Source organism: Macaca mulatta, chromosome 20 (genome assembly GCF_049350105.2).
Source record: "Macaca mulatta isolate MMU2019108-1 chromosome 20, T2T-MMU8v2.0, whole genome shotgun sequence".
NCBI classification, from domain to species: domain Eukaryota; kingdom Metazoa; phylum Chordata; class Mammalia; order Primates; family Cercopithecidae; genus Macaca; species Macaca mulatta.
In genome coordinates this window covers 11,774,813-11,794,349 of record NC_133425.1, presented here as the reverse complement: position 1 = coordinate 11,794,349, position 19,537 = coordinate 11,774,813, and the positions used below count along the sequence as shown (strand labels likewise).

Below are 19,537 nucleotides of genomic sequence, written 5' to 3'. Positions count from 1 at the left end.
ACAGGTCATCAGACTTGGGGATTATTTCCCGTGAACGTGCTGTATGACTTGGGGCAAACCACCTGGCCACTCTGTTCCCCTATGCTAGGGGCATTATCTTAGTTGTCTATTGCTATGTAATAAATTACCCCAAAAGGCAGTGACTTGAAAGAACCACATTTGTTATCTCAGTTTCTGTGGGTTAGGAATTGGGCTAGGTTCCTTGCTAGGTTCCACATGCCAGGGTCTTCCAGAGGTTGCAATCAAGGTGTCAGCTGGGGCTGTGGTCTTATTCCAAGGCTGGACTGGGGAAGGTTCCACATCCAAGCTCACTCCCATGCTTGTTGGCAGAAATCAGTTCTTTGCTGGCTGTTGGCTGGCAGCCACCCTCACTCACCCATGGGTCTTTCCAGCATGGTGGCTTGCTTCAACAAAGCATGCAAGCCAGAAGAACAATAACAGTACCAGGAGCAAGGACGTCGCAGTCTTTTGTAACCTAACCATGGAAGTGACACCCATCACTCTTTCTGCATGCTCTTCTTTAGAACCAAGTCTCTAGGTTCAGCCCACACTCAAGGGTGTGATACCAGGAGGTGGGGATCATTGAGGGTCATCCTTGGAACATCCTTCTATGGGCACTAACAGGGTTTCTGGTGGAGTGGGAGGAGACTGAGTTTGGCCCCATTGCAGCTGCTCATTTGCTCCATAAACCTTATTCTGCATTAACTGTGCCCAGGGCTGTGCTCACCGGGTTTCATAGCAGTACTTCTTTTGACAAGATACTGAGTTGATATCCCCCATGAGAAGAAGATGGAAAGGACCATCCTCAGGCTTCCTTGTGCACATTATTTCAGCCCTGGCCTACAGCAAGGGAAATTCACCCTGATGTCTAACTGCAATTCCTTGAGCTTCTTTTGAGTTCTGTCCCTTTCAGTCTTATTCCTAGGGGAGTTGAGAAGTCTGTTACTCCTACTATTGTCAAATGGGAAGATAAATTGAGGTCCAGAGAGGTTGAAAAAACTGTCACAGTCACACAGCACGAAGCCAGGGCTTCACTGGGCAGGGAGTACAGGTCTTGGTCCAGCGATGGACCGTGCTTCCTCCATCCTGGTGTGGAGACCCCACTGCTAGAAGTGAAAAGATGTCAAGAAGAAAGCTATCAGTTAGGAGAAAGAGGATGGATAATCCAGAAAATGTGTTGGGTGGCGTCCAAGCGATGATTTTTGCCCAGCTTCAGTTACCGCCTAAGTAACCATTTAGGAAATGGAAAAAGCAGGGTATGTGTTGGTGTGGGGTGGAGGGGCAGGCAACATGATTCAAGGCTTTGAACTTGAGGGCCTGGGGTCCCTCCCACTTTGGGAGGCTGAGGCAGGAGGATCACTTGAGGCCAAGAGTTTGAGACCAGCCTGGACAACATAGCAAGACCCCATCTCTAAAAAAAAAAAATACAAAAATTAGCCAGGGATGGTGGCATGTACCTGTAGTCCCAGCTACTCAGGAGGCTGAGGCAGAAGGATTGCTTAAGCCCAGGAGTTGGAGGCTGCAGTGAGTTATGATTGCACCATTGCAATCCACCCTGGGCAACAGAGCAACACCCAGCAGGCCTGCTTCTGGCTTGCTAGGTCTTCAGCTCTGGAAGTGGGCTGGATGGGGTCTGGGTCCTGGGTGCAGAACAGTGGGGGCTGGGCTCTGCTGACCTGTCTTCCACCTGCCCCTGCTTCTTCGATGCTCAAGCTGAACCCCAGCACCTCCTGGAGTGGAGGGCTCGGGTGATCCCTTCACCTCCCCAACAGGACTATTTTTTTTTTCTTTAAATTGAGTCTCACTCTGTTGCCCAGGCTGGAGTGCAGTGGCACGATCTCGGCTCACTGCAACCTCCACCTCCCAGGTTTGAGAGATTCTCATGCCTCAGCCTCCTGAGTACATGGGATTACAGGTGCCTGCCACCATGCTCGGCTAATTTTTGTATTTTTAGTACAGACAGGGTTTCACCATGTTGGCCAGACTGGTTGCGAACTCCTAACCTCAAGTGATCCAGCCACCTCCACCTCCCAGAGTGCTGGGATTACAGGCATGAGCCACAGTGCCCGGCCCCCACAGGGGACTTCTACAGAACAGGGCTTCTGGGGGAGTTGCCTGGAGGACCTACCGCTTTGGGGCAAGCTCTCTGCCTTCCCGTTTCCTGTTCAACAGTCATACCACTGAGGAGGACAGACAGAGAGCAAGAAGGTAGAGCATGTTTGGTTCAGGAGTCGGGCCGTGTGTGTGTGTGTGTGTGTGTCTGTGTGTCTGTGCATGTTGTGTTTTGGTTTGTATGCATGGCTGTCTTGGGAACTGAGCAGATGATAGGATTCAGGCTGTCTCCCTTCTCCAGTGGCTACATTGTCCCATCTACGCATGATCTTCCTTGTCCCCATCCCCTCCATTCCTGCCTTTGGGCCGTCTTTTTCCTTTTCCTCCTGCAAGTGGTCTCTCTTCTCCTGACCTACTCCAATCACTGGGGTCCCATCCATGCCTATCCCCCAGAAAGTCCATTTAAAATTGAACTTTAAAGGCTAGGTGTGGTGGTTCAGACCTGTAACCCCAGTACTTTGGGAGGCTGAGGTGGGAGGATTGCATGAGGCCAGCAGTTCGAGACCAGCCTGGACAACATAGCAAGACCCCATCTCTACAAAAAATACAAAAATTATCCAGGCGTGGTGGTGTGCCTATAGTCCAAGCTACTCAGGAGGCTGAAGCAGGAGGATTGCTTAAGCACAGAAGTTGGAAGCTGCAGTGAGCTATAATCGTGCCACTGTACTCCATCCTGGGCAACAGAGCAACACCCTGTCAAAAAAAAACACAAAAAACAAAAAACAACTTAATTTTAATTAAAATTAAATAAAGTTAAAAATTCATTTCCTTATTCACACTAACCATATTTCAAGAGCTCAGTATCCACATGTGGCTAGGGTCTACCATATCAGATAACATAGCACAGAACATCTCCCTTGCTCTAGAAAGTTCTATTGGACAGTGCTGGTGGAAGTTTCCAGGCTGCTGCTGTCACTTGTCTTCGCTTCTCTCTAGCCCAGGCTCACCATGGGGAAGTTCACCCAGCTTCATGTCCTCCGGTCCTGAGCACGGTTTCATTGTCTCTTCTCCGCACAGGTGGGACCCCCAGCGCAGTCCCACAGCCAAGCCACCATCACAGCTCAGCTTGCTGCCTTCATTTCCCAGGGCTGCTATCACAAATTACTACAAACTGGGTGGCTACAGAGAACAGAAGTTTATTCCCTCACAGCTTTGGGGGCCCAAAGTTCCAAATCAAGGTTGCTCTTCCTGGAGGCTCTGAGAGAGGCTCTGTCCCCTGCCACTCTCCCGGTTCCGGGGGACTGTCAGCAATCTTTGGCGTCCCTCAGCTTGTACCCGCATCGCTACCATCTCTGCCTCCATCTCCACATGGCCTTCTCCCCTGCATGTCTCCGTGTCTCAAACCTCCCTCTCCTTTCTCTTACGAGGAGATCAGTCATTGGATTTCAGTGTCACCCTAAATCCAGGATGATCTCATCTTAAGATCCTTAACTTCATTACGCCTGCGAAGACCTTATTTCCTAATAACATCACACGCCCACCAAGGCTTAGGACTTGAACATATCTTTCTGGGGAACACCATCCAATCCGCTCCGTGTGGATTCACAATAACCTCCTAACCTTTCTCCTGCCTCTACTCTTGCCCCTTCCAATCTCATCTTACACAGCCGCCTGGAGGTTATCCCGAAACTCCAATCAGCATGTCATTCCCTGTTTCAACCCCCCCGCCCCCACCCCATGGCTTCCCATAGTGCTGAGAACAAACCCAAGCCCTTAATTTTGCATGTGCTTTTCTCTTTTTTTTTTTTTTTGAAATGGAGTCTTGCTCTATCGCCCAGGCTGGAGTGCAGTGGCCAGATCTCAGCTCACTGCAAGCTCCGCCTCCCGGGTTCACGCCATTCTCCTGCCTCAGCCTCCCAAGTAGCTGGGACTACAGGCGCCCGCCGCCTTGCCCGGCTAGTTTTTTGTATTTTTAGTAGAGACGGGGTTTCACCGTGTTCGCCAGGATGGTCTCGAACTCCTGACCTCGTGATCCACCCGTCTCGGCCTCCCAAAGTGCTGGGATTACAGGCTTGAGCCACCGCGCCCGGCCGCAAAATTTAAATTTTAAATTAAAGTAATACAATTAAAAATTCAGTTTCTCAGTTCATTAGCCCTGTGGGGCTGGTGGGTACCACATTGGACGGTGCAGATATAGACCTTCCCATCTTCACAGAAAGTTCTACTCCACAGCACTGCCAAAGCCCACTTTCCCTCTTGGCCTTCACACGTCCAGCTCAGTCTCATCTTCTTCTCTGGTCAAAGTCATCTCATGGGAGGCTGAGGGAGGAGGATCACTTGAGCCCAGGAGTTTGAGACCAACCTGGAGGCAAAAAAAAGAAATCCCATCTCTATAAAACCTTTTTTTTTAAATTAACCAGGTGTGGTGGTGCATGCCTGTAGCCTCAGCTATTTGGGAGGCTGAGACAGGAGGATCTCTTGAACCCAGAGGTTTGAGGCTACAGTAAGCTATGGTGGCACCACTGCACTCCAGCCTGGGTGACAAGGGAGACTTTGTCTAAAAAATAAAAATAAAGGCCGGGCGCGGTGGCTCAAGCCTGTAATCCCAGCACTTTGGGAGGCCGAGATGGGCGGATCACGAGGTCAGGAGATCGAGACCATCCTGGCTAAACCGGTGAAACCCCGTCTCTACTAAAAAATACAAAAAAAACTAGCCGGGTGAGGTGGCGGGCACCTGTAGTCCTAGCTACTCGGGAGGCTGAGGCAGGAGAATGGCGTAAACCCAGGAGGCAGAGCTTGCAGTGAGCTGAGATCCGGCCACTGCACTCCAGCCTGGGCGACAGAGCGAGACTCCGTCTCAAAAAAATAAATAAATAAAAATAAAAAAAAAAATAAAAATTAAAATCAGCTGGGTGTGGTGGCTCATGCCTGTAATCTCAGCATTTTGGGAGGCCAAGTCGGACAGACTGCTTGAGCCCGGGAGTTTGAGACCAGCCTGGGCAACATGGTGAAACCTTGTCTCTACAAAAAATGTAAAATTAGTCAAGTGCGGTTTTGCACACCTGTAGACCCAGCTACTTCAGAGGGTGAGGCTGGAGGAACGCTTAAGCCAAGGAAGTTGAGGCTGCAGTGAGCTATGACTGCGCCATTGCACTCTGGCCTAGACAAAGTGAGACTCTGTCTCAAAAAGAAAAAAGAAAAAAAAGTCCTCTCCTCGGAAAGTTCTAGAAAAGCAAAGCCTCAGAAGGAGGGGGGTGGGGAAGTAGTACGGGGCAGCTCAGCCCCAGCTGATCCTACAAGGGGCTCTAGACCGTGAAGTGCATCATGGAGATGTTTGCACCAGAGACCCTTTGTACCTGAGTCAGCCAGTCATTGCCTTTGGCCACTGGCAGGGACTCTCCTCCCAGGTGAGATAGCTCTGATTGGCTGAGCAACATAATTCTCTGGAGAAGTGCACACCTGTGGGCCGCTAGCATAGCAGCTGGGGATGGTGCCCTGGCCAGTAACGAAGACTGAGTGAGGCTCTTACCTAGACGAGGCTGGCCCTGTTATCCTGTTTAGGAAAAAATTATAGAGCCAGGTACGGTGGCTCCTGCCTGTAATCCCAGCATGTTGGAAGGCTGAGACTGGCAGATTGCCTGAGCTCAGGAGTTCGAGACCAGCCTGGGCAACACGGTGAAACCCTGCCTCTACTAAAACACAAAAAAATTAGCTGAGTGTGGTAGCAGGCTTCTGTAATCCCAGCTATTTGGGAGGCTGAGGCAAGAGAATTGCTTGAACCCGGGAGGTGGAGGTTGCCGTGAGCCGAGATTGCACCACTGCACTCCAGCCTGGGTGACAGGGCGAGACTCCGTCTCAAAAAAAAAAACAAACCAAAAAAACACAAAAAATTGTGATAAAGTACGCATAACACAAACTTTACCATCAGTGACATTTGGTACATTCACGGTGTTTGTGCAACCTTCACTACTCTCTAGTTCTATGACATTTTCATCAACCCAAAAGGAAACCCTGTACCCATTAAAGAATCTTCTACATTCTCCCCACCGCCTGACCTTTGGAAGACACCAGTTAACTTTCTGTCTGTGTGGCTTTGCCTATTCTGGACGTTTCTTATGAATGCAGTCATGTAATATTTGTCCTTTCGTGTCTGACTTCCTTTGTTTAGCATCATGTTTTTCAAGATTCATCCATGTTGTCACAGGTATTAGTATTTCATCACTTTTTTTTTTCTTTTTTTTGGGACGGAGTTTCGCTCAGTCGGAGTGCAATGGTGCGATCTCAGCTCACTGCAACCTCCGCCTCCCGGGTTCAAGAGCTTCCCCCGCCTCAGCCTCTCAAGTGGCTGGGATTACAGGCACGCGCCATCATGCCTGGCTAATTTTTTGTATTTTCAGTAGAGATGGGGTTTCCCCATGTTGGCCAGGCTGGTCCTGAACTCCTGACCTCAAGTGATCCACCTGCCTCGGCTTCCCAAAGTGCTGGAATTACAGACGTGAGCCACCACACCCAGCTGTATTTCATTCCTTTTTATTATAGCTGAATAATCTCCCATTTTGTGGCTTGATTACATTGTGCTTATCTACTCATCCATCCATCCATGGACATTTGAGCTGCTTGCACCTTTTGGCTATCGTGAATAGGGCTGCTGTGAACATTCATGTACACGTTTTGGTTTGAACACCTGTTTTCCGTTCTTTTGGGTATATACCCAAGAGCAGGACTGCTGGACTGTATGGTAAGTCTATGTCTAACTTACCAAGGAATCTCCAGATTGGTCTCCTGTGCCGTTTTACCATCCTGTCTTATTTCTTCCTTTGTGTACATTACCCTTGACAGTTCTCTTGTGTATTTACTCGTCTACCTATTCTGCCTCTGCCTTCCCAGGGAGGGCTGATGAGCCTTGCCTGTCTTGCTTGCTGCTGTCAGGCACAGTTCCCAGTGCACAGTGAGAACATCTACCTTGAACCTAATAACCTGTGCCAGGCTGGGCACCGTGGCTCACACTTGTAATCCCAGCACTTTGGGAGGCCAAGGCAGGTGGGTCACTTGAGGTCAGGAGTTCTTGGCCAGCCTGACCAACATGGTGAAACCCTGCCTCTACTAAAAAAAAATATATATATATATATATACAAAAATTAGCTGGGCGTTGTGGTGTGTGACTGTAATCCCAGCTACTCGGGAGGCTGAAGCAGAATTGCTTGAACCCGGGAGGCAGAGGTTGCAGTGAACCGAGATCATGCCACTGCACTCCAGCCTGGGTGACAGAGTGAGACTCTGTCTCAAAAAAATAAACAAATAAAAATAAATGCATAACCTGTGCCTTCTCCTCTTCCCTCACCCCAGGCTGGTTAACGAGGTATTCACCATCGACGACACCCTGCAGACCCTCAAGCTGCGGCTGCGGGAGACACAGGACATGCTGCAGCTGCTGGTCATGACCAAGTGCCGGCTAGAGCACGAGCTCGCCATCAAGGCCAACACCCTCTGCATCGACAAGGAGAAGTGCATGGGCATGCGTAAGACCTTCCCCTGCACCCCGCGCCTGGTGGGCCACACCTGAGCACCGCCCTGGCGCCTCGTTCCACGCTGGCATAAAATTGGAAAAGGCTGAGAAACAAAGTAAAACAGTATTTTGTTTGGAAGGGGCCGAATTTCTCTTTTTCGTACCTATTTGTTATCTGCATTTTTCTCTCTCTCTCTCACTCTCTCTCTCTGTTACCTGTTTGTCACCTTAGGAGCACAGTGTAGACCATGGTGTTTTAAGATTAGACTTGATAGCTCAAAATCTAGAGCCCAGCACTGTCACTTAGGACCTGTGTGGCCTGGAACAAGTTTCTCACCTGTGGTCCTCATCTATTGAATGAGGAGAGTCCGAGGTGCGGGGGATTGCCAGCAGTGTGGGGCAGAGAGAGAAAAAAAAAAAAAAACCACAAAAATAACCAGGATTTGGAATCAGAAGTTCTGGGTGTGAATCCCAGCCTTGGTAGATGGAGTGTTTGTTTATGTATTTATTTATTTGACATGGAGTTTCACTCTGTCACCCAGGCTGGAGTGCAATGGTGCAATCTCGGCTCACTGCAACCTCCACCTCCTGGGTGCAAGCACTTCCCCTGCCTCGCTAGCTGGGATGACAGGCATCCACCACTACGCCTGGTAATTTTTGTATTTTTAATAGAAAGATAGGGTTTCACCATGTTGACCAGGCTGGCCGCAAACTCCTGACCTCAGGTGATCCACACGTCTCGGCCTCCCAAAGTGTTGGGACTATAGGCGTGAGCCACCACGTCTGGCCGATGGAGTATTTTAGAAATAGCTATGGGAGGCCAGGTGTGGTGGCTTACACCTGTAATTCCAGCACTTTGGGAGGCCGAGGTGGGTGGATCACTTGAGGCCAGGAGTTCCAGACAAGCCTGGCCAATGTGGGGAAACCACATCTCTACTAAAAATACAAAAATTTGCCAGGTGTGTTGGTGCAAACCTGTAATCCCAGCTACTGGGGAGGTTAAGGTGGGAGAATCGCTTGAACCTGGGAGACGGAGGTTTCAGTGAGTCACGATTATGCCACTGCACTCCTCAAAAAGTAGTTAAACATAAAACTGCCCTATGACCCAGCAATTTCACTCCTAGGTGTTTACCCAAGAGAAGTAAAAACGATCCTCATATACTCGTGCACGAATGTTCACAGCAGCACTGATCACATTAGTCAAAGGGTGGAATGACCCAAATGTCTATCCATGGATGGATGGGAAAACAAAGTGTGCTGAGTCCATACCAAGGAGTCTGATTTAGCCATAAAATGGAATGAAGCACTCACTGATCCACGGTGCAACGTGGATGAACCTTGAAAACAGGATGCTAAGTGAAAAAAGCTAGACAGAAATCCCACATAGTGTATGATTCTATTTATATGAAATGTCCAGAATAGGCAAATCCATAGAAATAGATACGGTTGCTGGGAGAGGGGAACGGGGAGTGACGGCTTAGTGGATGCAGGGTTTTACTTTGGAGTGATGAAAATGTTTTGGAACTAGAGAGAGGTGGTTGCATAACATTGTGAATACACTGAATGCCATAGAATTGTTTGTTTATTTTTGAGTTGGAGTTTCTCTCTGTCACCCAGGCTGGAGTGCAATGCTGCGATCTTGGCTCACTGCAAACCTCCGCCTCCCGGGTTCAAGCGATTCTCCTGCTTCAGCCTCCCAAGGAGCTGGGACTACAGGCGCCCACCACCATGCCCAGCTAAATTTTTGTAATTTTAGTAGAGATGGGGTTTCACTGTGTTAGTCAGGATGGTCTCGATCTCCTGATCTCAAGATCCGCCTGCCTTGGCCTCCCAAAGTGCTGGGATTACAGGCATGAGCCACCGCACCCAGCCAGGCCTCAGTTTCTTAATATATCTCTTCCATAGGGGATTTCACTCCTTCCCCTCTTATTTATTTATTTTATTTTTTTCTTTTCTTTTGAGATGGAGTTTCGCTCTTGTCACCCAGGCTAGAGTGCAATGGCATAAACTGGGCTCGCTGCAACATCTCCCTCCCTGGGTTCAAGCGATTCTTCTGCCTCAGCTTCCCAAGTAGCTGGAACTACAGATGCACATCACTGTGCCCAGCTAATTTTTTGTATTTTTAGCAGAGATGGGGTTTCACCATGTTGGCCTGGCTGGTCTCCAACTCCTGACCTCAGGCGATCCACCCACCTCGGCCTTGTAAAGTGCTGGGATTACAGGCATTAGCCCAGCGTACCTTCCCCTCCTTTTAATCCCATTCATCCCCCCACTGACTCCCAAATTTCTGGCTTCTAAATCCAGGCTCCTGAACTCAGCTCCTGACGACATTTCTAGCTTTACCTGCCCAGTTCCAGGCCACCCTCTGTTCTTCCCCAGCTGATCCCCAACCTTAGAGTCATCCTTGATCCCTGTCTTTCTCCCACACCCCACATTTAATTCATCAAAAAGTCACGTGCATACTACCTTCCGAATCTTTCCTGAACTTGGCCACTGCTCGCCTTCTCTTCTGTTACCATCTGAGATAAGCACCTATTATGTCTCACCTGGGCAACAGGTACAGTGGGGAAGGAAGATGAGTCAACTTGGACTGTGGCCCCCCTGGCGCTTATAGGCGCTACAAGGAGACACAGGGACTATACACCACCAGATGCAGCTACATTTAGGCAGACGGGGGCCAGTGATCTTTCAGGAAAAACCAACCTTGAAGTCAGGCGCTTGAGTTGGCAAGGTTCCTGCACTTCAGTGAGCCTCAGTCGCCTTGTCTGTATAATGGGTCCCCCAACATGAGGATGTCTAGGAAAACCTCAGCATTATTGGGACAGAATCCTTGAGCCCATGTGAGCACCAAAACATGGGTAGAAAAAAAGTAGATCTCCAACGCTTTTTAAGCTATGATTGAAATGTTCGTGGATGCCATTGGGTTCAACGAATACGTTATTGAATTGATACTAGCCTTCTATTATTGTAGATTTTCTTTGACAAATCCTGAAAATATAAAGAAGGAGGCCACCTAATCTCATGTGGAGATGGGTTTCTCCTTCTCTGTCATTATTTAAAAGAGGTGGTGGGATGACACCATGGTCAAGAGCAAGACCCTTCCTTCCTTCCTCCCTCCCTCCCTCCCTCCCTCCCTCCCTCCCTTCCTCCCTTCCTCCATTCCCCGCTTCCTTCCCTCCTTCCTTCCTACCATGGTCAAGAGCAGGACCCTCCCTCCCTCCTTCCCTCCCTCCCTCCCTTCCTTCCTTCCTTCCTTCCTTCCTTCCTTCCTTCCTTCCTTCCTTCCTTCCTTCCTCAGGGTTTTGCCATGTTGCCTAAGCTGGTCTTGAACTCCTGGCCTCAAGCGATCCTCCCGCCTCAGTCTCCCAAAGCACTGGGATGTCAGGTGCTAGCCAGTGATCCTGGCATGAGCAGAACTTTCACACTAGATCTAATTTGACTCCACTCCCCACTAGCTGTGTTGCCTTGGGAAGGTCACTGAGTCACTGAACCTCAGTTTCCTTATCTGTCAAAGGGGGCCAATATTCATTTCCCCCATTCATGGGTGACTGTGAGGACTAAGTTAGGATGATAGGACTAATACCTCCATATCTAAGGGGTATTCAGTAATATTTTAAGAATAACAGCTCATATTTATTGAGGATTTGCTCTGTGCCAGGCAATTTTAAAAGTACCATCTCATTTTAATCATCACCAGCCCTGAAACATGGAAATGGAAATTAAGGCACAGAGAGGTTAAGAAACTTAGCCATAGTCACACCGTCTCCTTATCTATATAATGGTCCCCCTAAGTGAGGATTTGCAAATAATAAATGACTGAGACAGTTATGTCCAGTTATGAGAATCCTGGGTCTGAACTACTACTGACCACAGCTTCCCAAAATAAAGAAAAAACTATTGTTTAGGGTGGACCCACAGACCAAAAAGGGTCAGGCAAAGGCCGACCCCACAGGGGCATCTAAAGGAGCAGAGGATCCCACAGCCTTGCTCTCAGAGGGGCCGATTTGATTAAACATTTCTTCATTCTCTGGAGAAGACAGTAATGATAACAGTAACAATTGGAGGCCAAGGTGGGAGGATTCCTTGAGGCCAGGACTTCAAGACCAGCCTGGGCCACATAGCAAGACCCCATCTCTAAAAAAAAAAAATTCGCTGGGCACAGTGGTGTGCACCTGTGGTCCCAGTTGGGAGGCTGAGGCAGGAGAATCACTTGAGTCCAGGAGTTTAAGGCTGCAGTGAGCTATGATGGTGCTACTACACTCCCTCCTGAGTGACTGAGCAAGACCCTGTCTCAAAAAAAAAAAAAAAAAAAAAAAAAAACTGGCACTAACAGCTTGAATGCTTGGGAGATGCCAAGTGCTCTATCTCAGATAATCCCCATGCTCATCCCCACTTTACAGATAAGGAAACTGAGGCACAGAGAGTCTAGGTCCCTTGCCCACAGTTACACAGCTAGGATGGGTTGGCCCTGGCCTTCAGTGCTTATGCACCCACCCAGGTGGCCCCCCGCTGGCGCTTTTGCCCCCACTCCTCTACTCCCAGCCAGTGTCAGTGACAAGGCACTGCCTGGGAGGGAGGCGGCTGCATTTTTTGCCTGGTCCAGAAATGTCAGTGTGTCACTATCACACAAAGTCCTGGCTGTTCGCTCCTGTGATTTCCAAGGCACTCTAAACAAGTGTCCCTGCTCCCAGGGTGAGGCGCGGGAGGAGGAGCAGGAATGGGAGACAGGTTTAAAGCACACAATTAAAATTCCTAAGCCGCGATATGGAGTCTTATTCCACATGCAGAACATTCTTGGTCTCCGTATGGCACAGGGGGCTGGGCTATAAGCCTCTTGCCACACCTTCTCCCATCCCATGTGACCCCAGACATGCTCCCCGGTGGAATTCTCTGTGTCCCCCGAGACAGCCGGCCCCTCCCTCCACCCCCCACCCAGCAAGGCTGCTTGGGATTCCTGGCGCTCCTCCGGGGGCAGGCACGGGTGTGGGCACCCATGGGCCGCAGAACCCTGGACAGCCTGAGTCGGGGATATCTGAGGGGCTGCTGGCCCAGGCCACACGCCTGGTAGGTCAGCACCTGGCAGTGTGTGCGTGTGCTGGGAGTGGGTGTCTGCAGCTGCCTCTGCTGGGCCCTGGGCTGTTGGTGGTCTCCGAAGATAAGGGAGACCCTTCGGCTGAGGGTGTGAATGAGAGAGGCCTGCCTTCCCCAGGGGTGTGGACCTCCTCTGCTGATAAGGGGCTGCCCTTATCTAGGAGCTGAGAGCAGATAAGAGGCTGTGGTTATGGATGAACTGAAAGGCAGATCAGGGAGGACCAGGGCGAGGCAAGGCCGGCAGGACACTGGGGGCGCAAAATCTAAGAAGTCTTCACTTCGGGTCACTTCAAGTTTTTTTTCTCTTTTCTTACTTTTTTTTTTTTTTTTTTTTTTTTTTTTTTTGAGACAGGGTCTTACTCTGTCCCCCAGGCTGGAGTGCAGTGGCGTGATCTCGGCTCACTGCAACCTCTGCCTCCCAGGTTCAAGCGATTCTCATGCCTCAGCCTCCCAAGTAGCTGGGACTACAGGCCCACGCTACCCCACCCGGCTAATTTTTGTATTTTTTGTAGAAACAGGGTTTCACCATGTTGCCTAGGCTGGTCTTTGAACTCCTGAGATCAAGTGATCCACCTGCCTTGGACTCCCAAAGTGCTGGAATTACAGGCGTCAGCCACTGAGCCTGGCTTTTTTTTTTTTTTTCCAGACAGAGTCTCACTCTGTCACCCAGGCTAGAGTGCAGTGGTGTGATCATGGCTCACTGCAGCCTCCAACTCCTGGACTCAAGCAATTCCCTGCTCTCAGCCTCCAGAGTAGCTGGGACTATAGGGCTACAGGCACACACCACCGTATCCAACTAATTTTCTTTATTTTTTGTAGAGAACAGGGTATCACTGTGTTGCCTAAGCTGGTCTCCAACTCCTGGCCTCAAGCGATCCTCCTAAAGAGCCTCCTGAAGTGCTGGGATTACAGGTGTGAGCCATGATGCCTGGCCTCATTTCACCCTTAATGGTCTGGGAGAAGGGACTGGGGAGCAACTGCCCAAGGGTACATGGTCTCCAGTTGGCAATGAAAATGTTTTGGAACTAGATAGAGCTGATGAACATTGTGAATTCACTGTGAATACTCCTGAACACTTTAAAATAGTGAATTTTATGTTGTGCTAATTTCATCTTTTTTTTTTTTTTTTTTTTTTTTTTTTTTGAGACAGAGTCTCACTGTGTTGCCCAGGCTGGAGTGCAGTGGTGCAATCTTGGCTCACTGCAACCTCTGCCTCCCGGGTTCAAGCGATTCTCCTGCCTCAGCCTCCTGATTGCAGGTGCATACCACCGTGCCCGGCTAATTTTTGTATTTGTAGTAGAAACGGGGTTTCACCATGTTAGTCAGACTGGTCTCGAACTTCTTGACCTCGTGATCCGCCTGCCTCGGCCTCCCAAAGTGCTGGGATTACAAGCGTGAGCCACCGCGCCCAGCCTTCACCTTGACTTTTTAAGAAAGAGAAAGGATTCGTTATGGCTGGTGCAGCCCATTCTCTTCCTTCCTGTGATCTTATTCTTAGACCTTTCTTTTTTTTTTTTTTTTTTTTTGAGACGGAGTCTTGCTCTGTCGCCCAGGCTGGAGTGCAGTGGCGGGATCTCGGCTCACTGCAAGCTCCGCCTCCCGGGTTCACGCCTTTCTCCTGCCTCAGCCTCCCGAGTAGCTGGGACTACAGGCGCCTGCCACCTCGCCCGGCTAGTTTTTTTGTATTTTTTTAGTAGAGACGGGGTTTCACCGTGTTAGCCAGGATGGTCTCGATCTCCTGACCTCGTGATCCACCCGTCTCGGCCTCCCAAGGTGCTGGGATTACAGGCTTGAGCCACCGCGCCCAGCCTTCTTAGACCTTTCTAAGGAAATTTCTGCACGGAAATTTCCATTAGATACAAGAAAACTTAGTGATTAAAAAATTGGAAAATATCTTGAAAATTTACGTAATAAATCTATGTACACATAAGAAGGACCTGCTCTCATGGCCTTTCAACTAAAGGGTCTGCATTGGCACAAACCCAAGGACCTCATCACATTATATGCCTCCCTTGGCTCACCTTAGTCCCGATTCAGGCCCCTGTCACCTTTTAAGGGTGCTCTGTGCTTTTGCAGCCAGTCACCCTATGTCCCTCCCAGCACAGATGACAGCTTTTCACCCTCTTTGTGGTCAGCACTTGAGTTGAAAGCACCCACTCTTACGTCTGAAGCCCCTCTGCCTGGATTTAAATCCGAGTTCTTCAGCTCCCCCTCTGGTGGCCTCCGCAACTCACTTACACACTCCAAGCCTCGGTTTTCTCATCTGTAAAATGGGGACAATGACAATAGTCTCTACTCATAAAGGCTTACTTAGCAAGGGTTATTTGAGTGAATGTATATGAGGTCGAGGTCACAGAGACTGGCACATAGCGGGCACTCAGTAGCTGGTCCTGCTGGCCTACGAGCTGTTAGGGACACCCTGCTTCAAAATGGAAAGCGACCCTGCAGGGGCCTTTCCCACGTAGAACTCGCTGACTGGCACTCAGATTTAGCAAGACAGTGGTGCATGCTGGGTGAAGGGGCTTCTCACTCAGCGCTGCCCCTGGAATAAGAGGAGGAGGAGGAGAGAGTTTGAGGACCCCAGGAGTCTGGGGAAGAGAGCAAATGACCCTTGTTGGGATATGACCCCCTCCCTGTCGCACCTCCCCATACTGGTTTCTCAGAAATGCCAGTGGACTTGATTTTTTCCAGAAATGGAAACGGGAGCAGTGTCATCAGTTTGCAGGGTGGGGTTCATTCTGTCCCCAAGCCCCATCTATCTTCCCTGGATTCCAGGAATTTGGTTCAGGAGCATTAAATTTAATCAAAGAGGAGATAACGAGGCTGGGTGGGGGGAAGTCTGGCTGCTGCGGAGGTGGGGAGATCGCAGATCAAGAATTATGGTAGGCAGCATGGCCCCGCCCCTCACAGTTGTATGCAAACGAAGCCACTCTGTAACCCCGCCCCTCGGCGCGCACCACACCCGCCACACCCCTACACAGACCTCGGGCACCTGGCCAGCTCTGTTCCAACCCAGCCCAGCTCACCGTGGATACTGCCCCCCTGCTCCCCTGACTGCCACTGCCTCCTACCCACCAGCTTCTGCGGGATTGAGAAGCGGCTGGGGATCCCCCTGCTCCCCGTTTGCTTCCCAAGACTCTGGAGCATATGAGGAGGTGGTGGTGGGAGCGCGGGGCTGAGTCAGGTGCAGGGATGAGGACTCTGCCCAAGGGGCCGCATGCCTGCTCCTCTGAGCTCCCCGTGGCCCATCTGTTAGTGTCTTGGCAGGTGACCCCTTCTGGTCTGGAGGAGGGGTGGAATGTGTGTTGGGGGATGGGGGGTAGTCCTGACATCACCTTCTGGAGAGCAAAGGGGTTCTTGGCAGTAGGGCCAACGGGTTCCCTAAGGGGTGCCCACCCACCGCTGGGTCTGGGGGGATGCTGAGGCAGACACAGCCGGTGGGAGATGCCAAAACCCAGTCTATAGCTTTCTGTCTGCCAAGACAGGGAGAGGAGCGGAGCTGGGGCCTCCAGGCCACTTGGGCTTCCCCTCCTCCCTCTGCCAAGGCCTGCAGAAGCGGGGCTAGCCAGGGCCTGACAGGGAGAGGGAACTGGGAGAGAAGCCTGATTCTGCCAGAAGCTGGCATGGGGCCTGTATGGCTCAGTACAGGCATCTGCTGAATGAGAAACCTTTTCAAAACAACGATCACAGCAGGCCTTTTGCACAAAACCCTCCCAGGGCTCCCCAGGGCTCCTAGGATACCCCATCTCTGTCTCTGACTCCAACTCACAGCCACCTCTCCAGCTCCCCATTACCCCCAAGCTGCATTTACCCACATCAGGGTCTTCGCACGCGCTGTTCCCTCCTCCTGGAACGTTGGTTCCTGTCCCTCCCTTCTTTCCCCAGTTCACAGCCTTGACCTGTAGTCACAGGTCACAGCTGTCAGTCAGTTTCCCAGGAAAGCCTTACCAGATCTCGCCGAGGGGTCCTCTCAGCTTCTTTTTTTCCCCAGTCCAGTAGATTTCCTTTCCTTAGGATGCAGTTTCCCGAACTGCCTTGAAAATAGTCATGTGAAATATACATGTTTTAAAAATACGGATTCCTTGACCCTTTCCTATCCCTAGAGTCAGAAGCTCCGAGAGAGGGAGCTGGGTGATGCTGAACCACCACCATGGGCTGGCAGCAGAGGGACGCCCCTACCCCAGGTTCTGAGCACCAGGAAGTGAGCACCGCCGTTTCTTTACCGTTGCAACCCCATCTCCAGCACAGCGTCTGGCGTGGGATCTGGCTCAAGACATATTAAGTGGATGGATGGCTATAGAATGAATGAAATTAGTCACAGTAACTAACTGTGATTCAATTCTGAGCATACTGTACTTCTTACCCGGCCTACACAAGACTAGTCCACAAGAAGAATGCCAAGGTGGATGATGTGGGCGCTGGCAATCAGAGCTGAGACAGAGTGAACAGGATGTTAATAAAACCCAAATGGGGTCCAGGATTGAGGCGAGTATGGGAAGAGGACTCTGCCTGTGCAGTGAGCCCTGAGCAGAGGACAGGAGTACCCACCCTGATGTAGCTGGACCCACCTCCTGCTGGGACGGCATCTCTCCCCCAGGTCAGATGGAGGCAGAGAATTGGTTACACCTGTGGGGAGCTGATGACCCAGACAGGACAGGGTAACAACGACAGCAATGAAGATGTGCCTTTTGGGCATCCGGATAATGCTAGGCACTGCTTTGAGCATTTTGCACTTCAGGTCATGCAATCTAGTAGCTGCACCAGCTCCCTTGCTCCCTCTCCCTCTCCAGTTCCTGCCAGGTACCGCTTTCCTCTCTTTTCCCTCCCCTTCCAGTTCCTCCAAGTGTTAAACTTGGAATTGAAGTATTCCTTCCACCATGGCACGTCCTGGATTTCAAACAGCTCCTCTCTCCCTGCCAGTCTCTCCACCGGAGCCCCTCTCCGTCTGTATTTGCTGATTTCGGGTTCTGTGAACATCGCCCCTGCTCTGGAGGCCAAGCGTAGTGGTGGGGCTCCTCCATCTGCTGCGAGAGTATAGGGGTGAAGGGAGGAGGGACTGGGGGTAGCAGAAGGAGCCAGCCCCTTTCCCCAGCTCTCCTGCCTATTGGCTTCCTAACCTGCACCCACAAGAGGCTGCAGCCTGCATTTCAGGATTTCTAGCTTGGCAGGGTGCTGGAGGGGGCAGGAAATGGAAAGAGAGGGCGGGAGGAGCCAGAGGCTTTCCCAATGCCCTGCCCAGGCTGGGATGAACAGTATCTTTGAGATCAAAAACCAACTGGCCCACACCCTGCAGAGCTGGCCTTGTCCCTGCCGCTTGATGGGAGGGGAGGGCTGGATCTGCAAAGTAGGAGGAGTGGGAGGTGGGGGTGCTAGGGAGCGGGTGGCCTCTGCAGTCACTGGGCCCCAGGGGTTACTGTCAGGCCCCACCCCCGGGAGACAGAAAGTACGCATTTCAGAGCTGGGTGGGCTGTGCTGACACTGAACGCTTGTTTGTCTGCCGCCCACACTCTCTGGGAATCGCCTGTGTGGCCGGGCACCCCAGGGGGAGGTTGCCGCTAACACCAGGCCTGTGCCCATCTGCTCCCCCTCCCCAGAGTGGCAGCTCTGAGAGTGCCCCAAAGGACAAGGCACTGGGACCCTGGGTGGTGACCTTTGGGGCAGGACAGGGAGAGACCAGGGTAAGCCAGAGCCCTGGACTTTGCCAGGCCTGGTAAACAAAGTACCCAAAAGGTTTTAATAAAAGGCTCTGAAGACTCTGCCAACCTCCACCCCCACCCCCCTAGGAGAGTGTGGCCAACTGGGTGACTTGAGGGTGAAGGGGGAGTGGGTGAGAGTGTTGGACAGGCCAGGACTCGCTCCTGCTGCTGCGGGCTCCCTGGAGCAGGCGTCCCAGGAAACCAAAAATTCTCAGCCCACTCCTGAGCGCATTTCTCAGAAGCAGTCTGAGCTCTGCCCTTCCTTTCTCCAAAACTGGCCTCCAGCCCAGGGGAGCCCAGCCCCCAGCGCCCCGGAAATCCTGGATCCAGGATTTCACAAGACAGCCAGCATTAGGGCTCCACAGAGCATTTGCTGGAGTTCTTTTTTTTTCTTTTTTTTTTTTTTTCTCAAAATGTGCACCTGGGCTGGGATTCCCTGGGGGCAGAGAGGTGAGATGTGTTCACAGCCAGGAGGTCACGGCCCTCCAGACTCAAGTGGGGTGGAACAGACTGGGTAGTTGGCATCTTGGATTCTGACTTTGCCCTCCTAATCTATAGTCTTATTCACGGCTGGCTTCATGGACGTTCTACCTGTACTGTCACACAGAAGTACCATCTTAAAATTCCTTATAATATTGAACAAGGGACTCTGTGTTTTCATTTTGCACTGAGCTCTGAAAATTATGTAGCCAATCCTGATCTTAAAACACAAGGGGCCGGGTGCAGTGGCTCACACCTGTAATCCCAGCACTTTGGGAGGCGAAGGCGGGTGGATCACCTGAGGTCAGGAGTTTGAAACCAGACTGACCAATATGGTAAAACCCTGTCTCTACTAAAAATACAAAAATTAGCTGGGCGTGGTGGCATGTACCTGTGGTCCCAGCTATTTGGGAGGCTGAGACAGGAGAATCACTTGAACCCGGGAGGCGGAGGTTGCAGTGAGTTGAGATTGCGCCACTGCGCTCCAGCCTGGGTGATACAGTGAGACTGTCTTAAAAAAAAAAAAAAAGGAAACATTAGTGGCTCCAAAATTTCTATTTAGGAGAAGCTTTGAAGTAAAAGGCTCATTAGGAGTGAGGTCTAGGCAATTTATTCTGAAGCTGCACTTGGATAATAATAACAATAACAGCATATTCTTATAGCACTTATGTATCAGTCACTATTCTAAATGCTTTATGTGGGACCAGCTGCG

General features: G+C 50.8%; 1 protein-coding gene and 1 long non-coding RNA gene across 4 annotated transcripts in view; one reads left to right on the top strand and one right to left on the bottom strand.

Moving 5' to 3' along the window:
• The window catches only part of TEKT5 (tektin 5), a 105,576-nt gene extending 97,879 nt beyond the window's left edge, over window positions 1–7,697 (top strand). For all 3 annotated transcript variants that reach the window (XM_077987210.1, XM_077987212.1, XM_015125607.3), the window contains one exon: window positions 7,399–7,697. In XM_077987210.1, the coding sequence (XP_077843336.1) occupies window positions 7,399–7,615 (217 nt within the window). In that variant the 3' untranslated portion in view covers window positions 7,616–7,697. The remainder of the gene's footprint in view (window positions 1–7,398) is intronic.
• LOC106994947 (uncharacterized) lies at window positions 141–16,831 on the bottom strand. Its single transcript, XR_003725307.2, has 4 exons — window positions 16,598–16,831; window positions 14,813–14,912; window positions 4,252–4,414; window positions 141–1,103 (listed from the first exon to the last, which is right to left on the bottom strand). It is a non-coding gene; the product is annotated as an uncharacterized LOC106994947 (long non-coding RNA).
• Between the last annotated feature and the right edge of the window lie 2,706 nt (window positions 16,832–19,537).